The sequence below is a fragment of the Sphaeramia orbicularis genome, chromosome 4 (assembly GCF_902148855.1).
Source record: "Sphaeramia orbicularis chromosome 4, fSphaOr1.1, whole genome shotgun sequence".
Lineage (NCBI taxonomy): Eukaryota > Metazoa > Chordata > Actinopteri > Kurtiformes > Apogonidae > Sphaeramia > Sphaeramia orbicularis.
The window spans coordinates 41,872,866-41,891,414 of NC_043960.1; the positions used below are offsets into that span (position 1 = coordinate 41,872,866).

Genomic DNA, 18,549 nt, shown 5'->3' on the forward strand with positions numbered 1-18,549 from the left:
TTCCTGCTCGGAGACAGTATCTACCAGTCAGTATGCACACCCATCACAGCACTCAGCCCAGGTAAGTCTGACTTTATTATGTTTGTTTTGCTTGTTTTCTTGGAATGTATTCATGAGAGTTGGCTTTGAACAACGGTTCAAGGACTGAGTTCCAATAACAGGCACAATGACTTATTTTAATGAGCTGATGATTATATTTGCTTTATTGTGATACTGAAAATAACGGTAGAATAGGATTAAGCTTTACTGTCGTTGCAAAAATACAACTGTACAGTGCAACTAAAATTTTGTGTTTATGCTCTGTAAAGTGCCTAGAATTATAAATACAGAAAGCAATTATGATATGCAATTATGCAATTATGAGTAGTGCAACTCTTCTCTTCTTACACTTTGTTAAAGTTACTAAAGCAAAGCTACAAGTGAAGATAAGCTTTTAATGAATTCACTAGTCTTTCTCAGTGCATCATGTCAGTCCTGATGTGTCAGAGGTTTGTAATCAAAGCATCGGCACCTTATCACAAAAGGTCTTGTTTTCAGTATCTTCTCATTGATAATCAGTATTTAATGTATGTTTATCACTGCAAATATGTCATGTCACGTTGCAGACTGGACCATCTCCCTGAAGAAACAGTGGTTCAGGGTCACGTAGGGTCATCCAGATCGTTGATGTTCGCACCAAAGCTATCAGCATCTCCATACACGAGCTGCCACAAGGTGATGGATTCATCATGACACAATGACACTAAACTACACACTCTGCAAGACGCTGATGTTTTACGGGTTCTGCCTCTGTTTTGTATCATGAAACTTCTTCACCAGTGACAGAATGAACACACGTGCAGGAAATAATATTATGACTGTGATGTAATAATAATCAACCCACACACAGTTTTTATTAGGTTCACAGTTTGGTCAGGTCCTGACAAAATAATGACAATGTTGATAATATACACTTTTAAGCTCAATGGCTTATCATAAGAGAACCAAAATATATTTATTATATTATGCAGATTATATCAGTGATTATGTCTCTATGTTCCATCTGCTGTGGTCAGAAGTGGAATGTTTTGAGACTGTCTGTCTGTCTTCTATTTTTGGGAACACATTCTCTCAGGAACAATGTGCTGGAATTTCTTGAAATTTAGCACAAACTTTCACTTGGAGTCAAGACTTGTCTGGTTGTAATTTGGTGGTTCAAAGGTCAATGTCAGGCTGACTTGACACAAGTAATTTGTGGCCATGACTTAAAAATTAATTGAATTAAGAAAATACTGATTTAATACTATCAAACATGTCAACATATGGAGAACATCCATCAAAAAATACAATAAGTACCTCGAGTATATAACGACTCTGGATGTAAACTATAACCTTGGTTGTAGTTTTTATTGTACCAGTTCTTATGAGAGGTTGTCAAGGAAAAGGTTTTTTTGAGGTTAGAGTGGAGACACAGTATTTCCCAGTTTTTCTGTTCCTCTTCTTTGTTAAATCTCTTCTCTTTGTGCCTTTCTACTTATCACCATTAATATTCAACATGCCATGATGTATGTTTTTATATGAATGACAGTATAATAACTTCCTTACCTTTGCCTTTTCGTGTTTTTTTAGGAATCTGTAAAGTTCTGTCCATCCTCAGTCCGAGACTGGCACTGTCCAGTGTGTCTGCAGACCGCCAGTTTCCCAGTCCAGACCAACTGTGGCCATTTATTTTGTGGTACGAAATCACACACACACACACGCACGCACGCACGCACGCACACACACACACACACACACACACACACACACACACACTGGCTGCTTTCCTGGTTCTGCAGTGGTGTCAGATCAGACTTGGTTTGCTCTTTCATCAGTGCACCTGTTCATGCCATCATCTCTAAGAGGATTTAATTATTTAATTTTTGCTCACCTGTTACGTCACATCTTTTCATCTTTGATGATTTTTTTCATTTCAGTCATTGGTTGATCAGCGATCAGCATCAGTGTGTTTCAGGGAGATGTGTCTCAGTGTTTGAGGTCTGCCTGCTGGTTGTCAATAATTTACTGTTGCCACAGTCTAGTCACTCCAGACTCTGCTTTTCACCTGACAGCTTGAGGATTCTGTTACAAAAGATGTGGTGAAATTCATTGATCCAAACACTTAGGCATCACTTAGGTGTTCACACCATACTTTTAAATTCATTCAGTTCTTCATCCATTTTCTGTAACCATTTAATCCTTTGGAGGGAATGAAGGTGGGGCACACCCTGGACATAGGACCAGTTCTTCACATTACTGATGTGCCATCATGGTCAGGTCTCCCTTAAAAAAGATCTTGATCTCAAGAAACTACCTGGTTAAATAAAGTTTGAATTTAAAAAAAGTCACAGGTCCAACATATAGGGATGAACAACCATTCACTGTCTTCATCCCCTAGAATGTGTAGTATAATCATATAATCACTGACTCCTAACAGGAGTAATATACAGCAGTATGTCACTCTAACATGGACTACAGCACAAAGCCAGCTCGAACATTTTGATTACTCCTGTAGACATTTTATTGACACACACTCATCATAGAATGAGTCAAAGGTGTCCTTCCGAGAAGCTCAATGATTGCACCTTACGAGAAGGAAGTCAGACTGGTGCTGTGTTGTACGTGATGTAAAAGGATCTTCGGGAGTGGTTCTGACACCATGTCTGATGTACACCTCTTTAACCTTGATATTATCTGTCACAGATAAGGATTCTTTGTCTTTTCAAGCACACTCTCCGTCTCATCTGCACAGACTCTTGACACAGTTAATCTGACCCATTTAACCATGTTTGAGTTGTGTCCTCTTCAAGTTTTTATCATCTGTTGTTGATGGTGATGAAACGTGCACATGTTTTTCTGGGATCAGATTTATTACAGCTTTGCTATGATGTAAAATGTGATCTCTGCACTAGTGGTGTTAACACTTGAATGTTTCGGACTTTGTTACTTATTGTTGTGTGTTTGGCTCTGCAGCTCCATGTCTGATCGCCTACTGGAGACATGGGTCATGGTTGGATGCCATCAGCTGCCCTCTCTGCAGACAGAAGGTACAGTGTGCACAACTGAGTAATGACAAACAATAAATAATTGGTAGAGAATAAAGCATTAACATGTTGGACAAAATGCACTCTTGCAGGTCAGTGCGCTGTGTCATCTATTCAGTGAGAGTCGATCAGACCACCAGTCAAAAGAAGTTCTGGAAAAAATCACAGACTACAACAGACGCTACTCTGGAGCTCCAAGACGGGTCAGTACTTTATCACCTTTGACCTGGCAGACATGAACACAGTTTATTATATACAGATATGGCTCTTCTGCTTATTTATACTTCTATTTACAACTATTTAGAATAGAATAGAATAGAATAGAATAGAATAGAATAGAATAGAATAGAATAGAATATTTTTTATCATTGTCAATACTATTGTATAGTGCAATGAAATTTGGTTTTATATTCTGTAATGTGCTCAGGTAAATACTCACATCAGTTATACAGTCAAGAATAAAAAGTATAAGTATAAACCAGTGAAGTAAAAAGGCACACGCAGACAACAAATGTGAGTCCAGTGTCAAATATGCATACATATTTTTTTTCCTGATTTTTATCTATAATTATAATACCTTTAATGTTGACGTATTCACTCCTTGCTCCACTTGACATTTGCAGACTGGTGCTTGCACTCCTATGATGATGATGAATTTAAATTTAATCTAATATGAACAATAAAAACAGTAAACACCTCACTCAAACAGCTCTTTAGTTTTAGTTGAAGTTTGAATATTTTTTTAGTTTCTCTAGAGTTTTCTTTTTTATTTCATTAAATTGAACAGAAGATTAGACTGTATAGTAGGGAAGTCAAGGATTTGTGCATCAGAAAATGGACTGAGAAACTGGACCACTTCTTATGTAACCTAAGGGTATTATAGTCCCATACAACCACCATTGTTAGACAGTGAAGGTATCTGGTAACACACCGGAGACTAACACACCTTGTTGCCTCACTAAACCCATCCTTTTTGACAGAAAACACTTAAAACAGTTCACTTTTCTACATGTTTTTGCTTTGCATTCTTATCTAAGAGTACATAAAATTCAAAAGGTTATATTTCTTGCCTCTCATTCCAAACACTCACGTACTTAAAAGATCACATTGTCTAAACAGCTTTGGAAAATATGTTGCAAGTGCACTTTATATTTGGTACTTTATACCCAATGTTCTCAACTAGTGGGTCAAGGACTCAGTTGTGAAGTGTGTAATCAAAGTGTGCCATAAAAAACTCTAAATAAGGATAAGTATAAAATATTTAAATAGTTATGACTTACTTTGACAGATGTGTGTGAAAGATGTGCAGTAAATCAACTGAAAGGTGACAGGCAGAGGTTTTATTGTTGTTAAATATGTGTTTATGTAAAATACCAAAGGGACAGACACTCAAAAGCAAAACTGAAATGTCTTTCAGAATCACACCAATGTGTGTTTCAGTGAAAACACTATTACGTTAGTTTTACTTATTATGTGCATACACATAGTGGTTATGATGTTAATTTATTTTCATGAACATCAACAGTGTCCAGTTGTGATTGTTCAGTTTACTGTTAGTCATCTGGTCTGGATGCAGTGAGGAACATGTGTAGATTTGTGCTTATCATCTTATTTGTGGAAAAATAAATCCTCTTTTTGTTTGGATTCTCTGAAAAGGGGTTGCAACTTAGTGATTGGATGTGAGAGTGAATTTAGAAACACGACTTCATACCATCCATTCCCAAAGACTGTCCAAGACCCACAGGCAGGTTTCAGGATATTTAGTTTGGGCTGGCAACTAAATAAACTAAAAGAAAGACATCAAAAACAAGAATAGGGACTATTAACTCCTACTAATGTATTTACTAGTTCTCATTAAGTGTTTGTGTAATATGTGTTTTGTCTAATGTTTATCTGTGGTTGACTGTTTCAGAAGGCTTTTATAAGGTGATGAGAATTGGCAGTAAACATGAATCATGATTTCAGTCACTTTGGGAACAAGGATTATATAATGTATGTGGAACAGTTTGTAGGTTTTGATGTGTGTTTCTTCCTGCTGATGTTTTAGGTAACAGACTACATATGTGACACGCCCCTGCTCCTGCAGTTACTGGTACGGGGCCTCTTTACCATGGGAGGACTGGTGTGGCTGTTCTTCATCAGAGTGGCCCTGTGCTGTGTGGGGACTGTAGTGTCCATCTCCTCCCCTCCTCTGGACCCTATCGCTTCATCTCCAAGCTCCCTGGAAACAGACCCCTCCCTCTGCGGACTGCTGGGAGTCCTGGATGACCTGGTGGTTGTTATTCTGCTTCTCATCTGTGTTATCAACATCAACCAGCACATGGTGCCTCAGAGAGGACAGTCTGCAGACGCTTCAACCTCACATGCAGTAATTGTAAATTCACTGTAGACAGACACTGCTGGAGTGTTGATGCAAGCTGTTTGGCATCAAGTTTGCTTTGATTCCTCCTTCTGGTTGTGGACCGATGGATTTGTGGATGCAAGAAAACTAACAGCGTATCATGTAACAGTCAAGACGTCTGTTGAGTGTTTACAGAGCCTGGTGTTATCTGTTCAATGTAATCCTGGTTCAAGCATGCTTACGATCCTCATTCATAAAGTTCCTGAGTTCTCAAGACACAGGTTTGAGGCTATTTAATTGATGTTAAATACAAAAAAAAAAAAAAAAATCAAGCATTTACATCTCAAAATTATACTCATACGGAAACTTAATTCTTGACAATTTTTCTGGGGCATCAAAGTGCCATTCTTTTCTTTTTGTTGCATAACGGCAGCAAGTGGTCAGTCAGTACTGTAATAGTGATGTCCTTGTAAGTATTACATAAATTCATGTTTTTTGTGTAAAATAAAAAAAATATTTATTATATGCAGTTTTCCTTTGTCTTTTGAAAATACTTTGATATCTGGTGTTTTAGTAATTCATTTAATGTATAAAGTTTCAGCAGAGCTCAGCATTGGAGCAACACATCTTATTATGCCAGTCATACACAGAGAAGCAATTACCGTTTTCATTTTAAGACAATACTGATAACATCAGCACACTGAAGAAATACAGAACAGCTCTCTAAATTTTTGTACGTACCGTGGAAATACAGAAATGTGTTAGAGGATTGGGACGTGTAAACATGCATGTTAGCTTGAGTTGAGGCATACCCCAAGCAGACAATGATAAAAGTTAACAGTAGAAACGTGCATTACGCATCATCACTCTGTGCTGCTGCACCAGGCAGCTGCATTCTTGAACATACGAAGCCAGGGTGACGGTTCGAGAGAAGGTCTGAAGTCTCTCGGGGCCCAGGGCCACTGCCAGCTCAGGGTGCAGCGCTCCGGGTGAGGCATCATGGCCAGGTGTTTGCCATCTGCGGAGCAGAGTCCTGCTATGCCCTGTGGGGAACCGTTGGGGTTCAGAGGGTACTCTTCAGTGGGGTGACCTTGGTCGTCCAGGTAACGAAGGGGGGCGAGACCACCAGAAATAATCTGGTCCTGGGCTTGGGAGCTAGAGAATTGCATCAGACCTGTAAGAAGGTTAGGGGAAAGTCAATATTAAAAACAGCTGCTGATTACACACTGGGAACACACCGACCAGTGACATGATTCAGCAGAATGAGTCATAGTTATGCAAACTCAGTTTCACACTGGGTAACCTTTTGGGTACCCAGTTTTCTAACTCAGCGCTTATTCCCATCCTTCAGGGGTTTGTTAAAACCTGCCAGTTTTTAGTGCCTGCAACTGTCTTGCACCACTTTTAGTCATTTTTCATCCAACACATTAAAAAGAACTACACTATCAATGGTAGAACATTTCAGACCTAAATATGAGCGTACCTTCCCCGTGTGCGACCCACACTCCCAGAGCTGAGCCCTCCATGCCTCTGAGCCAGATGGACGGTGACTCCTGGATTCCAACGCTGACAAACCGGGACTCAAACCTGCCGGACTTATTATGGGTCAGCACTACATCAGACTCTGTCAGAGATGACATAGATGAGAGTAGAACAGCAACAGCACAATTAGAAAACCTTAGAAGTTCTGTGCTCACTGCAAAAATGACTCTCTTCCTTACATCTCTTTACAATCTTAGGCCAAGGATCCTCAACTTCCTTCATATGGGGGCCACTCTGGGGGCCAGTTATCATATTATAAACAATAAGTATCAGATAAAATGAATAAACATCAGCAGTCCATTAAGTCATTTTTAGTTTCACTGGCTTATAAATACCTTTAGTAACAGCATTTTTGTCGTATATGCTTTAGTTACACTTGAAACAGGGTAAAAAAAGTGTGAATCAATTTATTTTTATAGTGAATTACAGAACCGCCGGTGGACCAGCTGGTCTCAAGTTGTTTATCCCTGATGTAGGTCAGCGAGGCTACTGTCACATGGACTGTTATTTCCTCCATTGTATGGAACATTCCTGTGGCTTTGTGGAGCGTCTCCTCTTACCTGTTCTGTTCCCAGCTTCTCCCACCCAGCCCAGCAGGGCCAGCAGCTGACAGCCGTTACACACACCTAGACTAAGTGTGTCGTTCCGCTGCCGGAAGCGATCGAATTCAGCCTTGGCCTTTGGGTTGTAGGTGACGGTAGCAGCCCAGCCTGTCATAAAACACAGACGGTATTACACACAACACTGGGTGCTTCACAAGGGAATGAATAAGACAGCAAGTGTTAGTGTGTCTTCTGCCTTTGGCTGATCCCAGGACGTCTGCGTAGCTGAATCCACCGACAAAGACCACGGCTTTAAAACGGTCCAGGGTTAAAGAGCCCGAGCACAGGTCCTGCATCGTGACGTCCCACACCTAAACACAAGTCACTACTGTGATTAACATGGCAGTAGTACATACACAATCATAAACAGCATCCAGGAGTGGAAGACATGACTGTCACATTCTTAAAGCCAACAGATTGCTTGAAGGGACTGGTTTTTCAAAGTTTGAAATATTGGCTGTAAAATTGCAAAAGGTACCAACAATTTACCACAAACCCTGGAGAATATCCTGTCCATCCAAAGAAAATGAAGTTAGAATAAGCATTCAAGTTGTTTGACTGAGCAGTGAATTTCCATTGTTGTTATTGATGTACTCATCTTTTTCAGTCATTTCATGCTGCGATAAAGGCAGAAGGTAAAAACTACATTTTTATTTGAAGAGGACTAGTAGCAAGGCAACAAAGGCAACGCAGCATCAGGAAAAAAGTGAAAACAAAATGTGCTAAAACAAATTCACATAGCTTCATTTTCATCTGAAGTCACTGGTTTCACACTCTTCACACTGCTGCTGTGTTTTATAGGGACTTTAAGGTTACAAATTTACAGCACAAGCTAATACTTTAATGTAAGACAACACTGAAGTAATCTGTAGTATTTAAAATACTCACTTTAAGGCATCTACAACCATGTCACAAATAAGACAAAATGAAAAAAAACACCCAGTATGGACAATTAAGTCTTCCAGCATTGTTCATTAATATAATTCATTCATAAGTATGTTTACCTCAAACCCTGCCATATAGAGAGAGACTGACATCTCTCTGTCTCCGTTGCTGCCCTCCTCTCGGACCACCGCCACCCGAGGCAGCCCTGCAGCTGAAATAACAGGCAGAAGAAAAAAAAATGAATAAAATCAATGGAACCAGTGACAATTTTGATAACTTAAAACAAACAAACAATATCAAGTAGCAATGTAATCATGTACTGCTTACAACTGCTCAAAATGATTTTTGTCTAAGTGTAGCTTTGAGCTGTGAAAGACATTATTTACCCTGTACATAGTTAAATGCAGCTATACTGAAGCAGCCTACATTTACACAATAAATGCATAACTATGCTGTATAAATGTGCTAATCCTGTTGAGTCTTACTGATGTTAGGCGTGTCATTAGGGTCAAAGGTCAGTTTGAAGTAGGGCTGCGTCCTCTTGGCAAGTCCTTCCTCTTCCTGTTTTACACAGAGCTCATTGGCCTGGAGACACTCCAGCCTGAAGCTGGTATCCTCCCATACTGCTCTGAGATCAGGCAAGGGTTCCCTCAGTACCTCCTGTCCATCCACACAAACTCTGACCTACAACAAAACACAGTGGAGGCCATGGTTACCACAAATGAAGGGAAAAAGCTTTGGAAATGGGATCGTGTTATTATCGTCTCACCATAGCCTCTGGTCCGAAGCCGTGGGTTCTGCCGATATAATGACACTGCACGCCTGCATCACTGTATCGCTGATGCACCATTTCCATGTCAGACTGTGACACCTCGAGAACCAAACCCAGCTCCTCACTGAACAGCAGCTCCATGACTGCAAACACAACAAAAACACCAACAACAGCATGACTTAATGTGTGAGCTACAGAGTTTGATAATATGAGGTAGACCAATCCAGGAGTCCGATGGCTCACCTCCGGCACCTTGTGATGATAACTCAACATCAATGCCACGGTTTCCAGCAAATGCCATCTCCAACAAGCAGGAAATGACGCCTCCGTCACTGATGTCATGTCCTGCACTCAGAAGATGGTCTAAAATGACAGAAAAACACTCCTCTTTTCCAGTTCTTCCAGTTTGTGACAACAATGTAGTGATTTTCACTGATGTAAAATAAAAACATTTCTGTGCCACTTCAGTTTCTTTGTGTCAGCTGATTAACTGATTAGCTGATTAATCCAATAAATATCAGTGTATGATTTACTCTATGTGTTCTACTGTAGTTTTGGTTACCATGCTGTTCTTTTTTCACAATTGTAATTTACATACATGAACTCATTATCATTGGTTTTTATAGATGCAGTGGAGGTAGATGACCAAGTCAAATCTCTTACACTGTAAAAAATAAACACATTTTGAATCTTAAACATAAAAGAAGAGATGCTGTGCATCCTGCTGCTTTTCTGTGAAGTACAAATATAAATTTAAACCACTAGATGGCAGTATGAACACAGTACAGACCTATGCCCTCCAGCGTCATTACAAATGAAATATGTAAAGACAGCCACAGAAAGGTTCGGACTACAGTAAACTAAGCCAAACTTCTGCCCCTACTGTGGCAGGTAGTTTCAGTCTGGGTGAAAGCTGACCGTGTATGAGCGTTTGTGTGGTGTTGAAGCAGGCAGTCAGTAGTTCTGGCTGGTCCAGGTCAGGAGAGCAGTCTCCCAGCTGACTGAAGCACTGAGCCAAGGCAGAACCTCCCAGACGATGATGTCCTGGACTGAGGGGAACCCACAACAAGACGCCTGGAGACAGAACAGAGGGTCAGAGGGACACGTCTGTACAGAGTTTGTAATATGTGTGTCCATATGTGTGCAGTCCATATGGGAGAGCAGTGAATATTTTGTGGAAATTCTCAAGTCTGTTCCCTTTTTACCCTAACAAACTAAAAAACAAGAAATATTAATACTATTATATACTTCGTTAAACAATAATCTAATAAGTAGTGTGGGATCATGGGGGTTTATCTGATGTGACTTAGGTAAACCTCAGATTATACAAGGCAATATTAAAATTTAATTCACATTAGATTTAGTGACATTTAGAATGTTAAATCATGTCATTGTAATGAAGTAGCTACAGGTAACATGACCTACAGGTGAATAAAATTATGGACTTCTCTGAATTTGATCATTGTGGCACCATTTACTATCAGTATAAGTCAAAATGTTTAATACGGGCCATGTGGGAATTGATTTTACATACTTTAGTTGTAGACATGTTACATACTCCAACTACCTCAATATCATACATCATCAATATTGATTAATGTCACCATCCAAACTTCATGCTATGTAATTTGAGTGTGTGTGTTGGTGTGAATATGAAACACCTTTGCCATCTGGATCTTCAAGATCAGGCGTCACAGTAGCAGTGATGTCAGGACAAACAGCATATGCTGAAATAACCAGAGCACCTGGAGCAGAGAAAGACAAGTTAACAAAGAAAACACACCACATGTTTGTGACACTCACTGACATAATGCATTTCCCAAATCTAGCACTATCACTAACCTTAACCATCACAGCTGAATTTATTCAGCCTTTACTTAATGTCGGTAATATTAATATAGAGGTCTCATTTGCAGTATAGTGGAGAAAACAACAGGAGAAAATGTGATTCAATGAGCAATAAAACCTTAAGGATACCTGGAGGAAGCACAACAAACGGTGATAAAAAAGATTCAGTAGAATAATAAAACATTATAGAACCATTAAGATTACCTGACTCGATTGAAATAAAAAGCTATTAAATCAGCTAAAACAAGAAAAGTAAAATTTAGTTGAATTAAACATTAAAATGGCCCCAGGGCTAAAATGAAGCAAGGTTAAGCTTCATATGCATGTTGCAGGATGCGGGTGCACAATGAGTAAAAATAGACCTAAAATCAGTAAAAGCTGAATGTTTATCGCCAACATAAAGTCTGAACCACCAACCAGTCATTTGAAGGGCCATCTGAAGGTGACAAATGCACAGAATGCATGAGGATTTTGTATTTCAGCTCTTCACATCAATGGTTAAAAACTGACATATGCATAATGAAGGTACCTGGAGCTTTGACCGTCTCTTTTCCCACTCTGGCAGCCATACTCAGAGAGTCCTTGCCCCCATCGATGGCTACTCCCAGATGACCCATAACCTCACACATGGCGGTGCAGGCGTCCCACAGGCACGCTCCCTCCCCAGGCAGCTTGGCAGCCCACATCCAGTTACCACTGCACTTCACATCCTGAAACACACAACCCGCACATATGGAAAAATCCTAAAATATGCTTATGTCACATAAAAGGAAGATCACATTTAATTCTGTGCCATTATTTCTGTCATATTTCTTTTCTGAAATGGTGGGACAAAACAACTAACTTTACTCAGATTGGCTTGTTCCTCTTGCTTTTATAATTAGCTCACCTTCAAAGCTGTGACTCTGGCGAACACCAGATTGGTCAGAGCTTCTCCCACAGCCATGCGAGCCCCAGCTGCAGGATGCACGAGGCCTTTAATTGGCTGCTCTCCGATCGCTGTCGCTGCTCCCTCGAGGGTGAATGGTGACAGAGCAACAACAGCCACGTCGGCCAGTGGGGTGTGAAGAGGGCCGACGCACTGTTGCTGGGCAACCAGCCCAGTCACAGACCGGTCCACCTGATGGAGGAAGAGAGAGAAGACATGAAGAGTCATCAAGTGTTTGCATAAATGTGCTTCTAAAGAGGCAGAGTGAGAATAAGGAGTATATACCAAGGTTATTAACATGAATGAAAACTAATGCAATAATGAAAATGAGTGTGAAAAGGCATTTTAATTAAAGCTGCACTCCTTCATAGGTTTTTAGCATCATTACACAAAAGTTTCATAATTTCCTTTCATCTTATTGTAATTCAGGTGCTCTACATCTACTCTTTGCCTATGTTTTCACGATACAGAAAATCAATTTTGTGATGCAGATTTTTTTCCAGACAGGCAGAAGTTTAATTATATGACTGACATCTGATCACTGATCAGACCTGGACACAATTCTACTGTGTTACTCTATTTCTTAATGTGAAAGTGGCTTTGTTTCTGACATTGCAACACAAAACTGCATCATGTTCATCTATGTTAATATTTAGTCTTTTGACTTGGACCAAGAGGAGAAGGCTACATAAGGAAGGGGTGTTTTTTCAATAGCTGGTGCCCCCCCTGATTTTGGGTCCTGCAGCTTTAACTGAAAAACGACCATCAACTAAAACTGTACTGTGTAAAGCTAAACTAAAAGACACAAAAAATATGAGAAAATGACTGGTTTGATCAATTTAAATGAAACAAAAAATTAGTAACACATTAAAATTCACTGTCTAACCCACTGTTTATAGCCATGTTTAGTGGATCACTTTTCATCTGTCCCAAGTTAATTTATCTTTTAAAATGGGTGATGTTTCACAAAGGTTTTAAGCACACAATACTTTTGACCTCTTTGAGTCATCCCTGAATAATACTCCCGATTAGGAAAAGAAAAAAAAAAAAAAGACTTCTGACACTAAAACCAATGAAAACCAAACTAAACAGCAAAGACACTTTAAGAACTAGTTAAAACTAAACTAAAATTAAGATCAAAAAGTCATAATGAAATAGAATGACATATACAAAACTAAACCAAACAAAAATTCTCAAAAATGAACACATAAAAACACCAACCTTGTTGGTCAGGTAGCGTTTAGATGCCACAGCGGGCAGACGTAAAACTCTATCCAGAGCCTCTTTGACGGTCAGCCCGGCAGGAAGAACCAGCGGCTGAAGAGTTGGAGTCAGGCGCTCCATCTTAAACTCCTTCTGAGGCATCTTCCCCAGAACCCATTCCAGCTGCAGGTCAACTGGGCAGCGCTCACCGTTGGCCTGGTCACCATTGACTGCGCCAACATCGTCCACCAGAACCATCTATATGGACGCAAGACAAATGATAAGATGCAGTGGAAAGTTATGAAGCAAACAAACAAAATGAAAGGATGTGGTGAACTGAAATATGCACATCTGAATGTAAACAAGTGCATATTCACTGGCCACATTAACAGCTAAGTAGGAATATTGTCTGTTTTGGAAAAAGGGCAAAAACTGGAATGTGTTGTGCATGTAAATGTTGTCCAAGATGCTGGATGTGGAATCTGATTTAAGGCCATTCTGCAGTGTGACAGAGCCGATAATGTCTGACTGCTACAGCTGATTGATTAATGCGGTGGATGTGGGCTTCTTGATTGATCCAGGCTGAAACGTGCCTTGCCATCTCCAGTGATGTTTCCCACAAAGTCGACAGGACACTTCTCCCTCTGACAGACCCTCTCCAGGAAGGGCTTGTCTGATGTGCGGAGCAGCAATGCATTGCTCTCCTGATACTCAGCCCCCCACAGCTCCAACACACTCAGCGTGGGGTCACCTTTCTACACCACACAAGAATGAGAAGGAAAAAAAAAACAGCAGAGAACACAGAATGTTATCTCACATACCAATACATTTTTGTTTTAAAAATGTTTACACCACACTGTTCTGGCAAAAACACAGAAATCCACAGTCACTGTCGGCTTAGTGCCATCACTCACTGAGTATCCTTTTGTCACTTGTGTCTCTGTCATGTGACCTTTTCCAGTAAAAACAAACCAGCTCCTTGACTACATCTGTTAATTCATCATGGACACTGAATTACAGGTCATTCTGTCCCTGTTGTCTTTCTTAACTAATTTGCTGCTGTTAAAATGGTGGTGTTTTATATGTATGCCCTTATTTCTAAAACCATACATAAATCACTAACCTGACTTCTGTTATGTGTTTTATGTATACTTTTAGTGTGGCTGTATGGCTGTGATTTCTATTTTGTGTAACTTCTGCTGTTACTGTCTTGGCCAAGACAGCTGAAAGATTTTTAATCTCTCAGTTTTTTTTTTCTGGTTAAATCAAAAACAAACAAAAAAAATTCTGCTTTTTATCAGGATACTATTGACTATTTTCACAGCAGACGAGGTGTTATTTGAACAATTTACACTCCTGACCTTATCAGCCCCCCTTCATGTGCTGTGAGTTTCTGGCGGGTTGAATTGTTGCCAAAAGGCTCATGTGGGCACAGAATGTTGTTTTAAAATGAGAATACATTAGTTTGGCTGAAACCTTCAGCTCATGAAAATAAAGTGTGAGGAATGCTTCTCAAATATGGAAACGTGCAGCTGATGCTTATGCAATAATTACCTTGAATCTACTGCAGTATATCACAGCTCCTGCTGGCTCACTGAGCTCCTTAAGCACATTACCTAATAATGACAGTGATTTATTAGGTTCACTTTACTCTCATTTAATAAGGTGTACACTGATATGAAAAACAGCCCTGTTTGGTACCATTTCCTCCTGCCCCCTGGTCATGTATACTGCAGATTGGGTTCCCTTCACTTCTCTCCAGACAGGCCCTGAGAGCACGGTTCATCTTCTGCTCCATCTCAGCGTCTCCCCTCTGCACGGCACCCAGATCCCTGTCGCTGCAGTTGTCGCCCTGGACCTACCAAAACCAAAATATTAACTCTTACCCTGAAACCTCATGAGATCGCTGATAGTGTGAGTTTTATTTAGCGTTCCTACTTGCACAGAGGAGGCCGCCCCTCCTCCCACACCAATCCTGTATACCGGCCCTCCGATCTTCACCACTTCCATTTCTGATCGACAGGCGCCGCGGAGGAACAGAGGGATCCAGTGAGTCATTGATCGATGTGTACAAATATAGCCTTAACATTGATTAAACTCATTTCACACACTGAGTTAAAACATTACCAGGTTCTGCCTGTTCCTTCTTCAAATGTTTGTTGTCAATAGAACCAAGTCCACCACTGAACATGATGGGCTTAATCCACTCTCGCCTCTCTCCGTTGGACAGCCTCATGCCAAAGGAACGGGCAAAACCTAAAGGAGGCAATGAGCAAGAGGACTGAACAATTTCCGTCAATCAATTAATCTGGTTGCGTGCTCAAAATTGATTATAACCAGACAACAAATGATCAATTGTTCAGTAAGCAAACTGATTTCAATGTCCATGAAACTGTAATGAACAAAGGTCTGGTGGTGAATAATTGACAATATGTATTTCCCTTTAAAAAACAAAACATAATAATAATAATAATAATAATGTTTTCATTATTATTGCAGCTTATTTTGGCCACAGATCTTTTACTGTAATTTAAATGGACTAAAACATCAAACATATACCATCAGATAAGAGAAAGACAAAAATTCATTTCTAAAATTAGAGAACCTGAAACCCACAGTTTTCTCCTATTTGTACTCGTACTCATCATCTTCCACTTATATGGGTCAAGGGGCAGCAGCCTCTGCAGAGGAGCCCAGACAGCCCTCTCCCCAGCCACTTCCACCAGCTCTTCTGGGAGAATCCCGAGGCGTTCCCAGGCCAGCTGAGAGATATAATCCCTCCAGCGTGTCCTGGGTCAGCTCCGAGATCACCTCCCAGTTGTACATGTTAAAAAATAAACAATACCAGCTATTTGTTGGTTTATTTCACTTATTTAAAATGTTTTCATTATCCTCCAGGTCATTTTGGATATAAATCATTAACTCAAGTAAAAATGGACAAAAAAATGACATGGAAATAAAAGCCCAAAAAGGTTAATATCAGATGTCACAAAGACAAACACCAAAGCCTTACAATGTAGAAGGTGTAATAAGATAAAGTTTTAGCTATTTCATTTAAAAAAAAAAAAAGACTAAACTTCTTCTAACACACAAAAATAAACTACTGATTTTTTATTCAGTTAATTCTTTACTGTCAGTTCTTTGGTGTTCACAGTTTCTGAAGTGCTGAAATCACTCTCTATTTCCACTTCAATATTATTCATTTCCATTATACTGTGGCTTATGTCCAAAAACTGCGGAAATTTTAACAATAAAATATGAGAAAGAAACACATCAAACCCTCACATTCAGTCAAAGTTGGATCAATCACACATTCACAATGGTCACTTCTACCAAATGTGAATTGTAAGTGCGATATGACTCATCTGTTCTAATTATTCAGGTTAAGCATTTGCAGTCAAAGTGATGATCACACTGAGTCTACTGCAGTCCTCTGTACCTGATAGGACCGGTTCTCCAAACTTGTTGCCGTAGTCGGAGGCTCCGTCGCTGGCCTCGATGGCCACCTGCAGCGGCGGTGCAAAGCTGGAGGGATACTCCCAGCCTTCTCCTTGAGACTCCCAGGGGAGACTGTAACCTAAAGAAGATGACAGTGATAAAATACACGCTGCTGATTCAAGAGCTTTTCCACAGTTTCTTTTTTTCCCAGATAAACAAAGTCTGACCTGGTATGTGCAAGTTCCCAAAGCAGTATCCCGCAGTGCCTGCAATGACATGACCTCCTTGTCCAGCGCTCTGAACGTCCCGGATGCGACCTCCTGTCCCTGTGGTAGCGCCACTGAACGGAGCTACACCTACAGGTGAGATTGGATGACAGAAAACGTTACTTCAATAAAACACTTTATGAGACACTTCACATCTTCTGATTTATTTATTCAATTCACACCCATATAGAATTATGCAAGTGTTTGGTACAAATCTGGGAAGATGCAAGGTGCTTAACTTTAATTTAATCTTAACAACTGATATCTGTCTTTATCAGTGATTTTTGTTTTGTAGATGTTTCAGTAATATGCTCTATATAAACTATTATTCATATCAAGTCTGTTCTATGAAATAAACCTAAAAGGCAATGTCTTTATTGACATATTCTAGTGTACGCTTATGTACTGTGTGTATGAGTTAACATTCACTATTGTTAGGCTTATAGGACACTGAAAACAATAATTAATAACTGATCCTAATGCCTCGCTTGGCCAATAATCATCAACTAAAATGTAATTATTGTGAAATCTCAAATTATACAGGGTGTAGAAAAAGTTGCTAACGTAGTAAATATACTGACAGTCAATAGAAACTTTGAGGTGGAAATGTATGCATATTTCTACCTGTAGGGTGGTTGTAATTATTCATTGTGCATTTATTGATGACTTAGTGCTCGGGTAGTTGAGATAATGATGAGTTGTCATGTTGTCATGGTTCATTGCACATGGGTTGGTCTCTTTGCAAAAGTGGACCAAATATACATTGAGCAATACTCAGTGGGTATCTGCACAATTTGAGGATTGGTTTTGAAGGCCTATATAAAGGCCCAAAAAAGGCCACCATTGTTAGTCAAGTGAACGGCACCATGCCACATCTATCACGTGAACGTCTCCAGGCACTGGGTATGGTGGAGGCCGGTTTGAGCTACAGTGATGTAGCCAGGTGTATGGGCTGTTCCCAACCCACAGTCAGAAACCTGGTTGAACGCCACAACACGGCACGCTCTGTTGACGATAGACTGCATCCAGGGCGAGAGAGAGTGACAACTCCCGACCAGGACCGCTACTGTTGTGACTTCGCGATTGGCAGGTGCCATTTTCTTTTGTTAAGTTTTTTGTTTTGAAATTATTCTTGAAACTTTAGATTTTTGTTTCTGTATGCCAATATCTTAAACAAATGACTCGTATGAAAACATTCGAGTTTAGGGTTTCAAAATAAAAATTATGTCGAAAAATATGGTCTCAAAGTTTTCATTGACTGTGAGTGTATTATACAATTGTTTGTGTCTGACCTGTGGGGAAGTTGTGTGTCTCTGCAGTGAAGATCACATGTCTCAGTGAGGGTCGAGTCTCATATGGACTGGGCTGGGACGGGTCTTTGGGGTACAGACAGTCCACGTCCATGCCTTTGATACCACTGGACACACACACGTCACACTGAGTCAGAGGGAACACACAAATACACACCAACTCACAGTGTCTGTGTTTACTCCTCCGCTTCTACCTGCTGTTGTCACAGAACTTAATGACGTTGTTCTGGTTGCTGTGCCGCTGGGTGTCCATTATGAGGCTGAAAAGAGTCTGCGTCTGCTCCTGCCCATCGATCAGCATCCGACCCCGAAAGAACCAGTGACGGCTGTGCTCACTGAGGGAACCAGGGCA

General features: G+C 40.2%; 2 protein-coding genes across 3 annotated transcripts in view; one reads left to right on the forward strand and one right to left on the reverse strand.

The window, feature by feature from the left end:
• Positions 1–6,220, forward strand: LOC115418036 (E3 ubiquitin-protein ligase RNF170). The gene is made up of 6 exons (XM_030132334.1): positions 1–61; positions 606–714; positions 1,609–1,714; positions 2,992–3,065; positions 3,155–3,265; positions 5,110–6,220. Exons 1-6 carry the CDS (start codon positions 33–35, stop codon positions 5,449–5,451), a joined length of 771 nt encoding a protein of 256 aa, XP_029988194.1. The 5' UTR covers positions 1–32; the 3' UTR covers positions 5,452–6,220.
• The window catches only part of pfas (phosphoribosylformylglycinamidine synthase), a 27,884-nt gene continuing 15,310 nt past the window's right edge, over positions 5,976–18,549 (reverse strand). For both annotated transcript variants that reach the window (XM_030132283.1, XM_030132284.1), the window contains 22 exons: positions 18,392–18,532; positions 18,180–18,304; positions 16,849–16,977; positions 16,623–16,760; positions 15,311–15,439; positions 15,122–15,195; positions 14,885–15,041; positions 14,738–14,799; positions 13,777–13,938; positions 13,202–13,441; positions 11,942–12,172; positions 11,582–11,762; positions 10,866–10,949; positions 10,123–10,278; positions 9,448–9,567; positions 9,202–9,347; positions 8,918–9,116; positions 8,552–8,643; positions 7,744–7,858; positions 7,506–7,655; positions 6,887–7,027; positions 5,976–6,577 (listed from right to left, as the gene is read on the reverse strand). In XM_030132283.1, the coding sequence (XP_029988143.1) occupies positions 6,267–6,577; positions 6,887–7,027; positions 7,506–7,655; positions 7,744–7,858; positions 8,552–8,643; positions 8,918–9,116; positions 9,202–9,347; positions 9,448–9,567; positions 10,123–10,278; positions 10,866–10,949; positions 11,582–11,762; positions 11,942–12,172; positions 13,202–13,441; positions 13,777–13,938; positions 14,738–14,799; positions 14,885–15,041; positions 15,122–15,195; positions 15,311–15,439; positions 16,623–16,760; positions 16,849–16,977; positions 18,180–18,304; positions 18,392–18,532 (3,283 nt within the window). In that variant the 3' untranslated portion in view covers positions 5,976–6,266. The remainder of the gene's footprint in view (positions 6,578–6,886; positions 7,028–7,505; positions 7,656–7,743; positions 7,859–8,551; positions 8,644–8,917; positions 9,117–9,201; positions 9,348–9,447; positions 9,568–10,122; positions 10,279–10,865; positions 10,950–11,581; positions 11,763–11,941; positions 12,173–13,201; positions 13,442–13,776; positions 13,939–14,737; positions 14,800–14,884; positions 15,042–15,121; positions 15,196–15,310; positions 15,440–16,622; positions 16,761–16,848; positions 16,978–18,179; positions 18,305–18,391; positions 18,533–18,549) is intronic.

What these genes read in the sequence shown, in the direction of transcription:
- LOC115418036 (XM_030132334.1), top strand. Translation starts at nt 33, where the DNA reads ATGCACACCCATCACAGCACTCAGCCCAG. An exon ending in CATACACGAGCTGCCACAAG is followed by an intron (nt 715 to 1,608) that starts GTGATGGATTCA and finishes GTGTTTTTTTAG; the next exon opens with GAATCTGTAAAGTTCTGTCC. An exon ending in ACTCTGGAGCTCCAAGACGG is followed by an intron (nt 3,266 to 5,109) that starts GTCAGTACTTTA and finishes CTGATGTTTTAG; the next exon opens with GTAACAGACTACATATGTGA.